General features: G+C 36.4%; 1 protein-coding gene across 1 annotated transcript in view; it reads right to left on the bottom strand.

The window, feature by feature from the left end:
- The window catches only part of rasa1a (RAS p21 protein activator (GTPase activating protein) 1a), a 46,300-nt gene that overhangs the window by 7,064 nt on the left and 21,133 nt on the right, over positions 1–18,103 (bottom strand). Inside the window, exons 3-18 of the mRNA XM_079608512.1 lie at positions 17,259–17,394; positions 17,004–17,074; positions 15,449–15,566; positions 15,319–15,350; positions 14,691–14,743; positions 13,464–13,614; positions 12,360–12,438; positions 12,148–12,271; positions 7,208–7,364; positions 6,948–7,035; positions 4,952–5,032; positions 4,464–4,621; positions 4,299–4,375; positions 2,943–3,115; positions 1,673–1,832; positions 186–328 (exon numbers count right to left, since the gene is read on the bottom strand). Coding sequence (XP_079464638.1) covers positions 186–328; positions 1,673–1,832; positions 2,943–3,115; positions 4,299–4,375; positions 4,464–4,621; positions 4,952–5,032; positions 6,948–7,035; positions 7,208–7,364; positions 12,148–12,271; positions 12,360–12,438; positions 13,464–13,614; positions 14,691–14,743; positions 15,319–15,350; positions 15,449–15,566; positions 17,004–17,074; positions 17,259–17,394 — 1,801 coding nt within the window. The remainder of the gene's footprint in view (positions 1–185; positions 329–1,672; positions 1,833–2,942; positions 3,116–4,298; positions 4,376–4,463; positions 4,622–4,951; positions 5,033–6,947; positions 7,036–7,207; positions 7,365–12,147; positions 12,272–12,359; positions 12,439–13,463; positions 13,615–14,690; positions 14,744–15,318; positions 15,351–15,448; positions 15,567–17,003; positions 17,075–17,258; positions 17,395–18,103) is intronic.

The following is an 18,103-nucleotide window of genomic DNA, read 5'->3' as shown; positions in this document are numbered from 1 at the left end:
TTTGCTCAAGGCAGGAGCTTTGGAGAGAACCTCATGTTGTCGCATTTGGCTCAGACATACTAAACAACACAAAACATCAGGACGGCGGGAACAGAACGTTAACAGATCTGTGGCACAATGGAGTTTGATGTTAACAGTGAGAGACCCCCCCCCCCCCTGCTGAATGTTCTGTTTAGTTCCATTACCTCACAGGACTGCTTGCTCTCCATGATCTTCAGTATGGAGTCTTTGAGTGCGTGGTGGACGAAAGGTGTGGCGGTGGCCTTCATGTACTGTTCCATCAAAGTACTGGCCAGAGTAGTGGCACGGAACAGCGTCGTGGCTTCATCTGCAACGCCAAAACAAAAAAAGCTACTATTTTAGGGATCGGCAGATTAAAAAAGTAATGTCTGAAATACTGCATCCTTTTCTATACATTGCTATTATTCATATTTATATGAATCATTTAATTTATACTAAACAGTTTCAATATTTTACAATTCAGAGGAAAATGTAATAAGATAATACTCAATTATAATTATTGTTATAATTACACTAATGTTAAAAAGTTTGCGGCTGGTAAGATTTAGTAAATGGCTTTGTAATAATATGTTTTGTTTTGGCTGTATTTTTTATCAAATGAATGCAGCCTTAGGGAAAGACTAGGGAAGTTAAATGTAAAATAAATGTTTTCTATTTTAATATATATTTTCATTTATGTTGTTTCGAAAATGTATTTACTGTCATCATTGATCAACTTAATGCATCTTTGCAAAGTAAAACTATTACCGGTACTTAAAAAAATAAAACAATAATAATTATTGACCCCAAACTTCTGAACCGTAGTGTAAATTTAAAGAGATTTAAAGATGAATTTCTTTCTTCTGTTGAACACAAAATATGATATTTTGAAGAATGTCAGTAACCAAACAGTTGATGGGCCCCATTGACTTCCATATTCCCATATTCTTCTAAATATATTCATTTGTGTTGAACAGAAGAAGAAAATTCAAACAGGTTTGGAACAACTTAAGGGTGTGTAAATTATGACAAAATGTTCTTTTTTGGGTGAGCTAATAGAGCTATACCTTTTAATTAACTTAAGTGTGATATGTGAACTTGGTATTTGGATTCATCTATGTTCATTCTGCGATTTAAGTCTCAGCAATTAATTTAAATGGTTAATAGTTCATTTCACATCCATACCACACTGTCCAATCCACTGAGAATTAGAGATGTCAAGATGGATTAATTAAATTGACATTTTAAGAATGCTACTACAGAGTCTTAGCTTATAAATATTAACTAGGTCATGCTGCTGTTGTTGCTTCATAACCTTCCTGCAGCTCAAGTCACAATCTAATATTCATAAGGGAAACTTTCACCATGGTTGAGTTTGTAAATTCATCCACAAACCAAATTGAGTCGATACTACCAACAGTTGTATAGTGAGAGCTCTTCTCAGGACACACTGCACATTTTCAAGACCGTGTTCGATTGCTCAGTTTAAATGAACAATTGTTCATCGCTTGAAAAGAAGAACTGTGTAAAATGCACAAGCAAAAGTGAAGCTCTGTTCTATAGCTAAAACATGATGAACAAGCCTGAGGGAAGCTGCCCAGCCTCGATGCAGCTGTGACATCTGTTTGCGGTTGAATACTGAACTTTGAATAATACAAAGAGAGAGCCCTACCCTCCATATTAATTTCTTTGTCATTCAACGTCCTCAGTAAGGGAGCTTCAGCTCGCTCGTGTCGTAAGATCCGGAGCAGGATGCTGGCCAGCAGGGAGCGGTCCTGCCCACAGACGTGAGCCAACGCATAGATCACATGATAGTCTTTCTGCAGGATGAGCTGGGGACGGACAGTGGGAGCATGTCAGCAAAAGATGCTTTGTTCAAAAACTATGTTCTAAGAAAGTTTTTCTAACATTCACGATAAGCCCTGACAACATTATTTCTGAATGTTCAAAACAGCCAGTAAAAAAAAAAATATATGTTTTTTTTTTATTGGTTAAGCGAATATAAAAGGTAACATTCCATTTCATATTTTTGCAAACATTATGGGAATTTTACTTTTGAATGTTTTTAGAAACATTCTGAACGAAGATCCAACTAAAACATTTTTGAATAATGTATAAATAATACTAACATTTTGTGAACATTAGTAAAGACCAGGTAACAACAAACATCTTATTAAAGTTATTGGAAGAATGTTTGTTTATAACTTTAGAATGGTGGCCAAAGTTCTGAGAATGTTCCCTGTTACTTGGGAATCTAGCAAAGTATTATTATTATTTTTTTTATGTTAAATTGTGTTAATTCTTTTTGTTGCCAGCATGGCGTGCGTTTCCCGAAGGCATCGTTCGCAAACTATATGTTCGCAAGTTCCGTCGTTGTCAGCATAGTTCAACGAGCTGGGGTTTCCCGAAAACATCGTTCTAACAAACATTCACAAACTACATCGCAAAGTTGTGTGGTTGGAACGACAGCTCTCGACCTGCGGTTAGAAGCATAGTTTCTAGTTTTCATGACATGTGGACTTAATAAATTCCTATCTTGAGCAAAATAAGCAAGCTGATATCCAGTACAGTGATAGTCTGTATCTTTTATTTGGAATATGAACATTTATGAGAAAATAATAGGAAATAGTCCTCAGACGCAATGTCCATAATTTATAGCAAAACATCTAGCATTAATCTGATGACAAACAGATTACCGTAATTAAAATAAGTTATTACCACTACGTGCGTGACGCATCATTAACCAACGTGGTTGAACGAACACTTTGCGACAATATGGTTCGGGAAACAGTCGTGACTAGCTAGTTGATTTCTTCAACGATGCATCGTCCTATGGGAGTTAAGCAGCGGGTTGCATCGTTTTACGGAAACGCACCCCTGTATGGTTAACTACAAGGCCACATCCCCATCTGTGTGTAAAAAATGACCATGTGCACACTCACTTCTTTGAATTCACTGTACTCTTCCTCAGGCATGATCTTCTCCATGGAGAATCGCACTCTTACGCGGAGTGAGCCTGGTTCGATTCCCTTCAGCGGCACATAGGAGCTCAGAGGAAACCACTCATCGATCATCTGGCCCCTCTGCAGCTTGCTCAGCTGGCAACGCATGAACACTGAAAACATACAGAAGAGAAACAAATTAGAGAAGAGCAGTGGTCGTGCTTTCCTCTACAAAGTGCCAGCAGAGGGCGCACTTGTGCAAGGAAAAAAGAACGAAGGGATTAAAGGAATGTTGCAGGTTCAGCAAAAACTAAGTTCTATGTATGGAGCATCTATTGGTAACATGCAGACAATTACCACAGATAATATCTGATAATAACTGAAAAAAAAAATGAAAAAAAATGAAGGTTACAATTAATATTGCCAGCACCAGACAATAAACATCACAATTAGATTCAATACACTACCGCTGAAAAGTCTTCTTTTATTTTAAAGAAATTAATATTTCTATTCAGCAAGGATGCATATCTATTTCAGATTTCTATTTCAAATAAATTGGTTTATTTTGAACTTTCTATTAATCAAATAATCACAAAAATATTAGCACAGCTGTTTTCAACATGTTTCTTGAGCACCAAATCAGCATATTACCGTAGAATGATTTCTGAAGGATCATGTGACACTGAAGACTGAAGTAATGATACTGAAAATACATCTTTAGGAATAAATTACAGTTTAAAACAGCTATTTTATATTGTAATAACATTTTACAATATTACTGTTTTTACTGTATTTTTGATTAAATAAATGCAGCCTTTGTGAGCATAAGAGATCCCAAACTTTTGAACGTTAATGTAACGTTACTGTATATATATATATATATATATATATAAGGATACCAGAAAGTCCACTAACAGGAATTATGTCAATAACGCATAACAAAACGTTTATCTAACTGTACAGCTTAAATAATACACTTACATTTAATTATTAGTGCTTTAACAAAAATAACTGTGGTAACTGACATTATGCCATAAATGCTGTCGACAGAGCTTCCGGAATATTCCTCTGACAGCTCATGGTCCATAAATGTCTTGCTGCCTAATTTTAAACACGACTAACAAGTACATTTTATTTTTGACGGTCTCATACTACATATAGACACTGTAGCCTTTTATCTTTGCTTCAGTCAGACAATCAGTCTTATATCATTCAGCTCATTTCATTTGTCTAACCAATCATATTTTTATCCACACTTGATACTTGCAGAGTGTTCATTTTGGACCAACTGTGAGGTATTATCAAAAATAAATCATCACTATAATTGTATGGGAAAGAACAGATAATGATACTCACAGATGTCACTTTCTTTGCTCTTCTTGGTCTTGTTGCTTAAGCTTATTTCGAATCTGTTGATGTCACTTGACAGGTCACTGCAAGAGAGAAGGAATGGACATCAGAATCTTAATCGAGCAACACTTTTAAAACCTCTAAATGAGCCGAGAGTCACAATGAACTCACTCAAAGATGAACTCTTCAGTGAACACAGGGTTCTGTCCCTCTCTAGGGTGAGTCCTCGCCACCTGCACACTGTTCAGAGAGATGTTGCAGTACGGGTTGGTGAAGTGTTTGATGGGAAGTTTGTGGGCTTCTTCCACATACAGGACTAAACTGCTAACCTAAGGTGAGAGAATGACACGCAAACGTTAGATTTTCCCATGCTCCGCAATGAATAAGTGATGAGATGTCAGACTCTGTCCAAAAATATGCCTGTGGTAATGAAGATGACGATGTTCTTTTTAGATTTAGCCCAAATGGCTTGACTGGGATCAGGTGCTCTGGAAGGGGTTTTCATCCCCCTGCTCACCGGCATCCAGACGGTTCAGCTGTGGCCCCTTCTGACAGCACATTCAGAGCCATCTGAACACCTGACCTCATGATTAAAGGAACGACAGCCACTGTTTCCTGAAAACGGTGAGATTTCACACACATTGCCTTCTCTCTCTTACCTGACGCAAACGCTTGTTGAATGTGGTCTGTAAGGGTTTCCTAAGATTATTGCAGAACGTCTGTAGGCATTTCAGCCAGTCCTGTGAATGAAGGACATAACATTTTGGTTATAGATTCATTTTATGTGGACAGAGTAAATAAAAAATGTTTTTAATATATTTAATTATAAGATGCAGCAATAAGATTATCAAGCAAGGATGCATTCAATTGATCAAAAGTGACTGTAAAGACTTATTTTGTTACAAAAAAACCCCCATTTATTTCAAATGAATGCTGTTCTTCTGAACTTTCCATTCATCAAGGACTGATGGAAAAAAAGATCACTGTTTCTACAAAAATATTAAGTTTTCAACATTGACAAAAATAAGAAATGTTTCTTGAGCAGCAAATCAGCACATTAGAATGATTTCTGAAGGATCATGTGACACTGAAGACTGGAGTAATGATGCTGAAGATTCAGGTTTGACATCACAGGAATAAACTACATTTTAAAATATATTCAAATAGCAAACAGTTATTTTAAATTGTAATAATATTTACAATATTCATTAAGTTGGTTTGAGAAAGTCAACTTACTGAAATCCTATTCAAACTTATTATTATTCTTCCAATCTATCTATCTATCTATCTATCTATCTATCTATCTATCTATCTATCTATCTATCTATCTATCTATCTATCTATCTATCTATCTATCTATCTATCTATCTATCTATCTATCTATCTATCTATCTATCGCTTTCTAAACCATCAAACTTTAAGCTGTAAAACTATTTTAAACTTCAAACTATTTCAAACTGAAAACCTTTGAAAACCAAAGCTTTTAATACTTCAAATATTAAAACTTCAAAGTTTGTTTTGATAAACCATTTTTATTGTAGTTTTGATCAAATAAATGCAGCCTTAGTGAGCACAAGATACATGTACATTAAAAACACTTTATTTGTCTCGATAAACTTTTTATTGTAGTTTTGGTCAAATAAATGCATCCTTAGTGAGCATAAGATACATTTACATTAAAAAAAGCTTCCCAACCCCAAACTTTTGAATAGTAGTATATATATTAGGGGTGGAGCCGAACCCGAATACGGTATTCGGAAAGCCACAAGTAACGTGTTTTTTACAAATACTTATTTCGAACAAATACTTTAAAAAAATATTTGTATTCGGGAACAAAAAAATCTTTATATCAAAAAGCTGCGTTTCCTCATGAGACCACAGTGCACGCCCGGATGAGTGAGTGAGTGACGGACACAGGCTGCTCCACACAGCAACAGAAAGTGCTCGGCTGAGCGAAAACACTTAACTGCATCACTATTTTTGTTGAAGAGATTTTTGTACCTTAACTGGGTTCCTTAGGCAGTTTATAACTTTCGGGAAGCGGAGTTTGATAGGGAGATTATTCCATTACGCGGCATTATTGACGTCTGCAGTCGGGTGCTCTCATGTTCGCTCTGTTTACGTAGCTCTGTTTAGCGCGGTAATTTTGACAATAGGCTGTTGACAGAGTAACGTTAACGTTCGGTTAAAAATGCTTGTGTAGTTGTGTCGAATTGTATGCACGTGTGGGAGTTATATGGTACGTTTAAAGTTACTCTGTCTTTTGCAAACAGCAAGATGTAGGCTGTAGACTTCATAATGTTCACAATGGTATTTTATTAGTTGTTGGTTTAACCATGGATGAGGTAGGCTAATGGCTGTTATGTTATTTTCTTTTCAATTACATTCCTTGTTTCATTGCTGGATTTATGGAAAAACATCAACCAATATTGCATATCCATAATTATTATAATGGATATAATTAAAGAATACTTACACTATAACGTAAATTAGAAGTGTAACGCAAAATTTTTTTTGTTTACGCCTATTTTGAATTTTACTCGAATACAAATACAAATACTTTCCCCCCCTCAACAAATACAAATACAGATACAAATATCGGCTGCTTTGCACACCCCTAATATATATATATATATATGTAGAAGTGATGTGTACCTGTGCCTGCTCAGGTGTCTCTCCAGCAAAGTAGAAAATGTACTGCTCCTCGCTAAAGTGCTGAATCACAATCTGGAAACAGTTTGGCCTGGACAAATAAATAACATCAACAGAAAACGTGTAACGTCCATCTGCAAATGGCACACCGGCCCCAAATTGAATTGAATTACATACAACACATCAAACCAAGAATCATCTGCAAGCAAATAATGATCAGAATTAAGGACACCAGTGGCTTGAGTTGCATTACACTCACATACCTGCCAAACAGACTGTCGTGGACCCCGTACACAGAGCACACACTCAGATCGATTAGTCCTTTGGGTTTGGTGGCTCGCTTCTCACTCTCAAAATAAATAAGCTGAGCGTCGTTGCCCTCCAGGATGAAGTATAAGTGCTTCCAGCGCTTGCCCTTACCTGTGGAAGTACAAGTGAAAAGGTGAGCAAGATGCTTTAGAATAACATTACCTTCATGAAGGGTATACAAATTTCAGATCAAGGGAACCAAACTATGGGAGAACACCTGATTTATTTATGTCATACATTTTTAAGAGACAAGCATATCAATTTTTGCACAGGGAGCCTGTATAATAAAATATTTTAGTACACATCCAACTAGCTGAATGCTAAATACGAACAACAGCTGAATGCCAACAAGAAAATGCATCAAAATTAGGGGGGTATTGACACAGGTTTCATGATTCGATTCACAAGCTTGATTCAATTCTCATTTTGATATCTATTCATTTGGATATCAGTTACAATACATTTACATTTTTCTTGAGGAAAAAAAGTCTCCATTAACTGAAGTAGTATTTTTTAGGGGTGTGCCGGTTTCAGAATTGGTGATGACGGTTATGATGTGAGTCAAATGTGACGGTTCGTAACATAACCGTCGTTTTTTTTTTTAAATCCTTAAAAAAAAAAAAGAAGCAATGAACATGCTTTGTTTTAAATAAATCACATACACTAAAAAAATCCTTTTAAAAACGTAGGCTGCTTAAATTATATAAGAGCTGCATAAAAATGAATGAGTAGGCCTAAATTACAAATGATAAAATCTACATACCTTTATCAAAGAAAAAAAAAGTCGAACAACGATTGTTGTGATAATACCTTAATTAAACTAACTAAATACAGGAAACAAAAAAAGTGCAATGACATTTTAAATTCCTAATCTTTTTCGACTTCAAAGTTCCGTGACAGGAACACCAACATGTTCACTTTACTCGGTTTTAGTGACGATCTGACAGGGGTAGCTATGTTACCCGCGAGGCTAAACACTCGCTCTGATGCTGTGCTTGTAGCACAAATACACATGTAGGCTATTTACGTGCCAATTTTGCTAAGAGCGGATAGCGTGTGTCTCCCCACCATGCTAGTGGATTAGCCGTAGAGTCAATTGGTTCTTCTTGGAGATAGCGGGTTAACTCCGTGTCAGCGCGCGCTCTGATCGGTAAAGGGGCAGAGATTTCAGACCTCCGTTTATTAGGGAGATCTCCAAGATTTCTCAAAGCCGCACCCGTCTAGAAAGGATGTAGCAAAGATATTTAATGCTAATGCATGAGGCATAGGCATAGTTTCATTCATTTACGATGAGATGCGCTCTAGTTCACAACGCAATGCAAGTGAACGCGGCGCGCCGGCGCCTCAATGTCACGGTTATTATATTGCCTGCTATATTATTAAATACATGCAATTGGTTGATGAAACATTTATTAAAATTAAGGTACAATTTGTACAAAACGAAATTCGCTTTAAGGAAAGGCTTACAAAGCAAAACTTATATGAAGTGGTAAAAATAATTTCTGACGATTTACAAAACAAAACTTCATTAAGTGGTAAAAACCATGTCTCCCGATGTATTGCGCATATTATGATCCTAACTAAAAAATTCAATTTTTTTTGTTTTTTTATGTTTGTAAAAAATATTTTAATAACACAGTTTTGGCGGTTATAGAGTTCTAATGACGGTGTTTAACTATAACCGTCGGTCTCACGGTTATATACTAACAGTCACACCCCTAGTATTTTTTTGATTTTTTTGAAACATTTAAACTGCATCAACTCTTTAATGGTATAATTAACATTTAAGCAGCGGCTGTCATAACTTGATTTCACAACAGATTTATTCAAACATACACTAAATGAAGACATATTTAGCATTATAAAACGGTTAGTTTCAATTGTTGATTCTGATTGGTCAATAGCTGTATTTCTGTTCTATGTATCACTACACAACACCCCTAGCAACCACTCTTAGCAACTTAAACACAGAGATCTAGTAAGCGAGTGTGTACCTGCATTTACAGTAGATACAGCATTTTTGTTCAGGTCAGTCCTATATATTCACAATTTAAAAAATCAGTTTGAATGTCCGCTGCGATATCTTGTCCTTTTAACAGTTAAGGGGTTTTCCCGTGCCCATAGTCATCTGTCACTTGCGTCTTCCTTCTCCGTGATCACACGTTTGAGTCCTTTCAATGTAAAAGTCTTCTCTACTGACTGACTCACTCATAAAGACAGTCTTTGCCGCCATCTATTGGCAAAATAATATATGTAACTTCTGTTGCCGTTTACGGTCAGGGACTATTTTTTCCAGCGGAAGGAAGGCTTTTAGTGATTTTACTTCATGAAAGTTGAATAGATACATATTTTTCGGCTTTAATAGTTGTATTGTGTGGTAACCGTTTTATAAAAGCAATAAGGTACGAGAGGCTGTGCTGTATCGTGAATAAGTCACGACCAAAGGGCGTTGTTAGGCACGACGCGAATTAGTTATTGCTTACATATGCTGCTCTCTAAAGTTATTTTCTTTCTAGTTGACTAATGAGATATGAATGGATTTCCAGAGGTAAATACAACGTTACGTGATTTTACGTCAAAACATTGATTGAGCGATTACATGAAACATGATACATTTCAGTAAGTTGTAAGATGTTTATTTCATGCTATAACTAGTAGTTAAGAGGAAGAGATGATCAGTTCACATGCACTCTAAAGCACTTTCACTAGTCCGCTAGATGATTGTGTAATCATAATGGCATAGTAAACAGATTTGGCTTGCTGTCCATTATTAAAAATGTACTCTTAAAGGTGCTCCAATCGATCTCGGAATTATTATCAAACAAAACGGAGGCTAGCTAGACCCTCCCTCCTCCTCATCCACGCAATAACCCCCCAAACCCCACCCCACATCATTCTTGTCGGTTATTGGCTGGAACAGTTTGTTATGTTTCGTGGTGCGGGTCGCTCTGTTTATTGCTCAGTTTGTTTTTGCTGCTGTTTGTGGAGCTTGGGCTCTCTGCAGAGACCGCGTTTTTTTACAGTGTGTTCAGTGGGACAGGCAGCTAGCGGATAGTGAGGAGATGTTTGCGGTATGTGAAAAAAAATGGTTTGGCCTAAAAAAACGCACGAGATCGCTTATAGCACCTTTAAATTTAGATTGAGCATTTAGATTCTTCCCGCTTTGAGAAATGTATAGAAAGATAAATGTAGGCTTAAAGGACAAGTTCGGTATTTTACACTTAAAGCCCTGTTTACAGATCGTATCTGATGAAATAGAACGGTTAAGATTAAAATTTGGACACATGCTCCTGTCCCGAGAATTTTAGTTTTATTTAGCGTTTGTGGACCTATTTTGCCAAACGCGTCACACCCAGATTCTTCCGTTGAGAGCTTGAATAATAGACACCAGTTGGTGGCGATAATGCACCTTTGCCGATTGCAAGCAAACCGCTGGCATTTCATTTAATACACAGAAGAAGCAGAAGAAGAAGCGGCGGAGGAATAACGTACCTCACACAGCACATTCAATACAATCAATGGAGTTGGACAAACACTACGATAAAACCTGTTGGAATGCATCTTTTTCAGCGTTTTTTTTTGGGCCCGTATCAGTGAACACCCCTGACCACTCGGTGAGTTTCACGTCTTTGTAAACGAAAGTTTAATGTGTTTTAGGAAGGAATCTTCCAGTGGCCATAGACAACCATTGTGTGGGGGTGGGGGGGGAAGCGAAATAAACCCAAAATTCTCGGGACTGGAACATGTGTCCAAATTTTAAACTTAACCGTTCTATTTCATCAGATACGATCTGTAAATAGGGCTTTAAGTGTAAAATACCGAACTTGTCCTTTAAGATGGAGAAGGAGGGATGCTTTACATCAGTTGTCTCAAACCGGTTCCACGGAGGGCCTAGTGTATGCAGGTTTTCTCTTTTACCTTGAACCAAACTGATTGAGTAGGTCACTAATTGGTTAAGATCTCCCCTCACCTGGTAGTCTAGGTCTTAATTGGGCACTAATTGAAGGGAAAGACCAAAAACCTCCATACACTAGGCCCTCCGTGGAACCGGTTTGAGAACTCTGCTTTACATCATGATTGTAAGATCCAAAAAAAGCATAATATTATGTATTATCGGATGGCAAGAGGACTGCAAATTATTATTTTTTTGTTTACGCATCGACAGCATAGACTCAAACATTGATCTTGGGATTTAAGAATTTATATTGGTGTATCAAAATGAATATTGATTCAAATTTATAAAATTATACTGTCAACTCAGCCCTAATCAGAACTGTGTGAAATTCATTTTAAAATGCAGAACACTGAGGTACATATAATGTATATTTACTACAATGCCTGAGCAAATACATTAAACTAATTTATTTATGTCTTCAAGAGTAACACTTTAATTTGAGCCTGTATAATACAACCAGGATCTGAGATAAAATGATTTCAGTACACATTAAACCCCCTGAATATCAAATACAAACAACAGTGGAATACCAACCAGACAAGGTGCCAGAACGAATTCAGATTCATACCCTTTGTTCAGTGAGAAAACCCCACAGAGTGCCAAATCTCTTATTAAGCAAAGCCACTGTCACTGAACTGGACAGCTCTATGCGTTCAGGTAAACGCTTTGCTTTTTGTTCTGCGTAGCTCATCCTGAGCGGTCTGTGAAGAGCCTTGCTGAGCGTTTCTCAGGTGATCAAAGACTGTCAAGGTTTGACAAAACCACACTCAGATGGGGCTTATGTGCTACAAATTACCCACATCCTCTCTTGATCAACCCGCTGAGAAAGATTGAGCACTGAATACAAATGTACTGAGTGTCAATCAGCCTTATATGTTGATAATCAGTAAAAAGTCAATGGAGGCAGTTGGCTGCATAAAAAAAAGTAGCCTGTGGTACCTTTGTTGAAGAGAAGATATCCTTTCTTGACAATGTTTTTGTAGAAAGCATCTTTTGTTTTCCGTCGAATAGTGTTATAGATTTCTCTGCCGTCGACCACGTCTGAGAGGACTTGTTCTTTTTGCTAAACGGCAAAATAGACACAGTATTATGGTTGTTATTGAGATGATCTTCAGCGATATCTGGGCTTATTGGAATGACCTTTCATTTACCTGGACTGAGACAGGATCTTTCAGAGTGTAGCCCTCCACGATCTGCTCTTTTCGGTAACGTTCGATAATATCGTCAACACTGCCAGGAAGAGCATTATTCAATTAGAGATGAATGGATGTAAAGCTGTGTGATTTTTCATTACAGTGCGCACAATTAAAAAGTATTACATTTTAATTAAATCAGCTCTGAGGCACAATGGGACAGGGTTTAATATATAAGATGCTTTCAGACAGGCAGCAAAAATCGGAATTTTGGAGCATATGACTGAAATCTGTTTAGTTTATTTGGAGTGTTAACAGAAATTATGTTTGCCGGTATATTAATATTGTATTATGTGTATGCACAAATTATTCAACTTTGTATGTAATAATCAAACGCTTAAGTGAGGTGTTAGTTTGTATTAGAATTGTAATAATAATAAATGTGGAACCATCTTGCAACCAAATCATTAATTTCATTGATAATATAATAATTACTATATATATATATATATATATATATATATATATATATATATATATATATATATATACATAAATAAAAGTTATCAATATTTTTATTCAGCAAGGATGCATTCAATTGATTAAAAGCTATAGTTAATACATTTATAATAAAATATATTGGGGAAAATGAAATAGAACTTGCTATTCGTCAAAGAATCGTGGAAAAATTGTCCACAACGGTTATCAACATTGATAATAATAATTATGAATGTTTTTGAGCATCAAATTAGCATATTCAAATAACTTCTGAAGGATCATGTGACACTGAAGACTGGAGTAGTGATTCTGAAAACTCAGCTTTGCATTACATGAATAAATTATAATTTAAAATATATTCAAATAGAAAACAGTTATTTTAAATTTACATAATATTGAACAATATTTATACAATATAAAACAATATTTAATCAAATCAATGTAGACATGGTGAGCATAAGAGACTTCTTTTAAAAACATAAATAAATATTGCTGACCCCAAACTTTTGAACTGCAGTGTGTGTGTGTGTGTGTGTATATATATATATATGTTACGAGGGGCCATTTTCGAAAAAAGTATTAAGCAGTGTCAAAGCACTTTAAAGCCTTTGCCTGCAGTCCTACCTGTTATAGTACCGCCCTCCCATCATGTACTGGTTGTTGGGAGTGGGGCTAATCTTGAACCTTTGGATGTTTTCATTGGTACGAAAGAAGAGGGAGTAGTCGCCTGGTGTGTTGTCTGACGGCCTGACCAGAAAGCTGCAGACCTGGCCAACTGGACAGTAGAAAAACAGAGTTAAATCTTTTGAGTAGATTTAAATGGCAGATATGAAATAATAACAGCTTCTGTACTACTCTAACATAATAAATAATCTTTGATGAATTTGCCCCTTTTAGGTTTGCAAATATGAAATGTTTGTAATCTATCTAAATAATGCATGTGAGTCCGGCCAAATATAACAAATGATGCATATAATGCCTTTGTTTTTTATGATGCATTTAATGCATTCATAAATCAAAAGTCCTAAACACAAGCACAATTTCATGATTTAAAGGAATAGTTAGGCCAAAAGTTGAAGTTATGTCACCATTTAGTCTGTTCCTCCAACAAATCTATCAGTAAATAAACTGATAGGCCAATAATTATTTTGGCTAATAAGAGATAAAAGACTAATGTATGATAACTAACCATTCAGTATGAAAATTTGATATTCACTTAACTTTATTAACATCTCTATTAACATACTACCGTAAATTTAGTAACGGTACTAACAACATAATTATATATTACAATGCCTAAACAAAATATCACAAAATCTCTAACAATTTTAGAGTCCAAACTATTTTGTAAAAAAAAAAAAAAAAAAAAAGTACAATATATTTTCTTTACAGTAAACTTAAACATCTTTAGCTTTCTGAAGTGCTTTAATCTGTTGAGTGTCTTCTTTATAAAATAAAACCTGATCTTAGGTCTGTATTTTAAAGCATTCATGAATTACAACCAGTTAAGTCTGAATAGTGCATTTCCAACATCTATGTTCAAAAGGGGATGACAGTTAATAGGTTTTAACTGTTAACTTTAAGTGGGTATTCGATGATGCAAAGGTAATCTAAATGTAAATATAAGGGACACAAGCATGAAAAATTGCATATCCAATTTTAACTGACACTAATGAGTGAAAAAATAATACGAAATTTTCATTTTGGAAGGAACTATTCATTGAATAACGCATAATGCTAATGAAATGCATTGAGGACTTCACCTGAAATCACCTGTCAGGTTTTTTTATTTTATAAAATGCTCATTACACAAACATGTAATAGTCAGCATTTGATGTCACGCTCATGTACCTGTCATTAGCAGGTTGTACGCCTCTTGTTTGCTGATCTTCCTGTGGTACCAGCTATGAAGATAGAAAAAGGAAAAACAAAGGAAAGCAGGAAATGAGACAAGTAAGCAGGGCAGAGAGGGCAGCACCTCAGGCCCTGTGAGTCAGGTCTGAGTCAGGGCAGTCTAACACGGTCACAGCACAAGGGATCAGCTCTGATCAGATCCACAGCCTCAGGCTCTTTCATACTCAGGAGTGTAGCATTGCTCTCTGAATCTGACAGATGTTTCTTCTGCCATGTCACGCTGAACTAACTAAAACAAACTGTGCAGAAGAGATACACATGTGAAGCTAAACAAAGATGGCAGCAGAGAAGATAATCGCTTCATGATTCGGAGCAATTTAGTCTGGTCAATTTGGATAGGATTATATTAACCTTTGCTGATACACGTCGTAAATGCACCATTATGAGCGCAAAAATCATGTTTCTCCATTGACAGCCATTCAAAATGAACCATGTATCAAAAAAATGAAGAAATAAAGAATAATAATATAAAATATTTCATAATAGTAGATGTTTTAATAGTGCCCATGTTTGGAGGGCTATTAAAAGTGCAACAGATATCTTGTTTTATACTATATGTACTTACATTTTTCCCTCATGCGGATCCTCTTCTCGTCCCTGTGAATATATTCAAATAAATCAATTATTTAATGTGCAAATTATCACTTAAATCTTTGTGAGGAGTATTTACAGGACAAAAGCTCAGGGACACTTACCACCTCCTCCACAAGATCATCCACGATAAGGCCCTGTTCTTCTGTCCGAACATTGGTCACCCACATCCACCCATCCTCCAGTCCATTGTGAACGATAAACATGTCTCCTTTGAGAAAACTTGAGACACACAATAAAGTACAAAAGTAAACAATGGCGTGAAATGACAAAGTAATTGTCAATAAATAATGTTTAAAAAAATATATTATAAAGATATAAAAAGTTATTCGATCCTTTCAGATAATCTTTTTGAAAATCAGCATTTTGAATGTGAAAGTAACTATACATGTGACTGGCAGAAAACATCCGTTTCTCAGAGAACGAAGTTACTGGAGGGTCCCTGTGGGAAGTAATACTTTTTGATGTTTTTAAATTGCTGGTGGCTTAAAATGCTCCAAACGTTATTTAAAAAGGGTCTTAAATTTAGGGTGGGAATTAGTCTGTTATACAGGATTTTCCAGCTTTTCTAGCAATCTAAATTGCTTTCCTGCACAGTTACTTTTTGTAGCTTCCTGTAAGTGCCACTGAACACCACAGAGGAAGATTATGTAAACCAACTGCTCAGGTGAACCATCTCAATCCTGGTCCTGGAGTAGCCCAGCACTGCACATGTTGGATGTCTCTCTTATTTAACAAGTGATTTCTATCAGCAGCTCATTACTAGAGGCACCAAGAACTGCCCCGCATCCGAATATGCCTGCTTAGCATGTGAAATGAGAATCCACCCAACATTCTGAAGTCTGACGGACACTTTAATATTGCATAATAAGGCTACAGGTAATTAATCTTATGCATAAATGGTGGGAAACAGAGACAAGGCTGACATTGAAGATCACATGGTGGATGCAGTATGTCTGAATTGTATTCATACTACACAGGCTCAAATAGTTGGATGGCGAAATGAATGGAGTGGTATTACTGAAGAACTGAATTAATCATGATTTTTATCATTTGAGAAATTTGTTTTTACATTTGATCAGAATTATTCGGACCAAAGGCATCTTAGAGAACCAAAAATAGGATGTGATGATCTGACCCTAAAGAGGACAGAATGCTCAAGAATGCCAGGTTTTCCTCATCATAGGTGCCCCATTGACAGTTTACAGTTACAAGTGTTTCCTTGCAGCAGATCTTCGTTTATGTATGCTCTTTGTGTGTTTTCAGCTGGTAAAAATACCATCATATGCATGCAAAATCAATGAGCACATTTAGCCCAGTGCACAGTATTGGTTTGGATGTATGGTGTAAGTTCTGTCGAAAGCATTTTCTTTGTCATTTTTGTTTTGTATCTTTAGGTTCAGTCTTAAAACTGACATTGTGAATAATACGCGAACCAGTACTAAACGTATGAACTAAAAATGCATGTTTTCTTTTTGGTCCAATATCCAATACCAATATTAATCAGACGCAGAAATCATGATTGCCATTAAAATATGATTAATCATGCAGCCTTTGTTTCAAACATTGAAATGGGTTTAAAGTCCATTCCCCCAAACAGGCAGGACACAGTTAGATTGTGAAATATGAGATAGGATGGCTTTAAGAAGGCTTTTATACCTGATCTCATCAGTTTCTGGCACTTTGGTGTATGGAAGTATGGCCCTCACTCTTCGCCTGTCCTCTACTGGCTGGAAGGAGAATAAGAGATTATAGTAACACCACAAGGACAATGGCACATATTACTGCTACGATGATCAGCACTGAAAGATTAACAAAAGGCAATCCTGCTTCTGGATCTACAACCTTAGATATAGCAACAAATAAGTGAGAAAAAACTTGTCGTCATTCGAAAGTCAGAAGTCCTGAGCGTACCTCTGGGGGAGCCACTGGAGACGACAGTTTTTCACCTTTAAGAAGGCAAGACACATAGCTGTAGTAACCAATGAGGTCTGACAGGGACGAGAAGCGCCGTCCACCGATGTAGTAATCTCCACACATCGCAATGATCCTGAACACACACACACACACAAAAGAAAAGTGTTTTGCCTTACTTCATTAAAGTGATAATGCCTGACTGAATTACCGGTAGACTGACATTTACTGGAATAAAGTATTTACTTCTGACGAGTCATTCCAAATACATTCAACCGGAGCACAAAAGCACTTGCAGTTGTGTAGACGAATGAGCATTTGTCACGGAAAATAAGATCAATTTATTACTACAAGACTTTTGTTTGTTTGTTTGTTTATTGCTCGTTTCTTTATGAAAAAAAACTAAACTTTTCAGAATGCCACAAGCCCACTGCAGGTCATGTGACAAGAACCGGCTTCACCCTTTCCGTAACAACGTTGAAAGCTTAGCCAAAATGGACGAACATCTGATGATAGCTGTACAGAGCAGGGTTTTTTCTTATCTCCATAAATATGTCTAGTAGCAGAGCTCATGCAAGGGCTAGAAATCCATTTATCCATTGCCTTCATGGAGAACGCTGCCCATGATTGCTTAGCAACGGCACCAACTGCAATTCTCTTTATGTAGGTATAAACTAGGGATGCACCGATACCATTTTTTTTTCAGAAAAAATTCTGAGTATCGACCGATACAGATCCGATACCAGGCAGCGCAGTTTTTTTTTTTATCAAGTAGAATTTCGATAACTCTGTGTGTTGAACTGATAATCACTCTTTTGTGTTTTAAACACAATCTAATGCAGACA

The sequence above is a fragment of the Phoxinus phoxinus genome (assembly GCF_949152265.1).
Source record: "Phoxinus phoxinus genome assembly, chromosome: 3".
NCBI lineage: Eukaryota > Metazoa > Chordata > Actinopteri > Cypriniformes > Leuciscidae > Phoxinus > Phoxinus phoxinus.
This window is presented reverse-complemented; position numbering and strand designations above follow the sequence as displayed.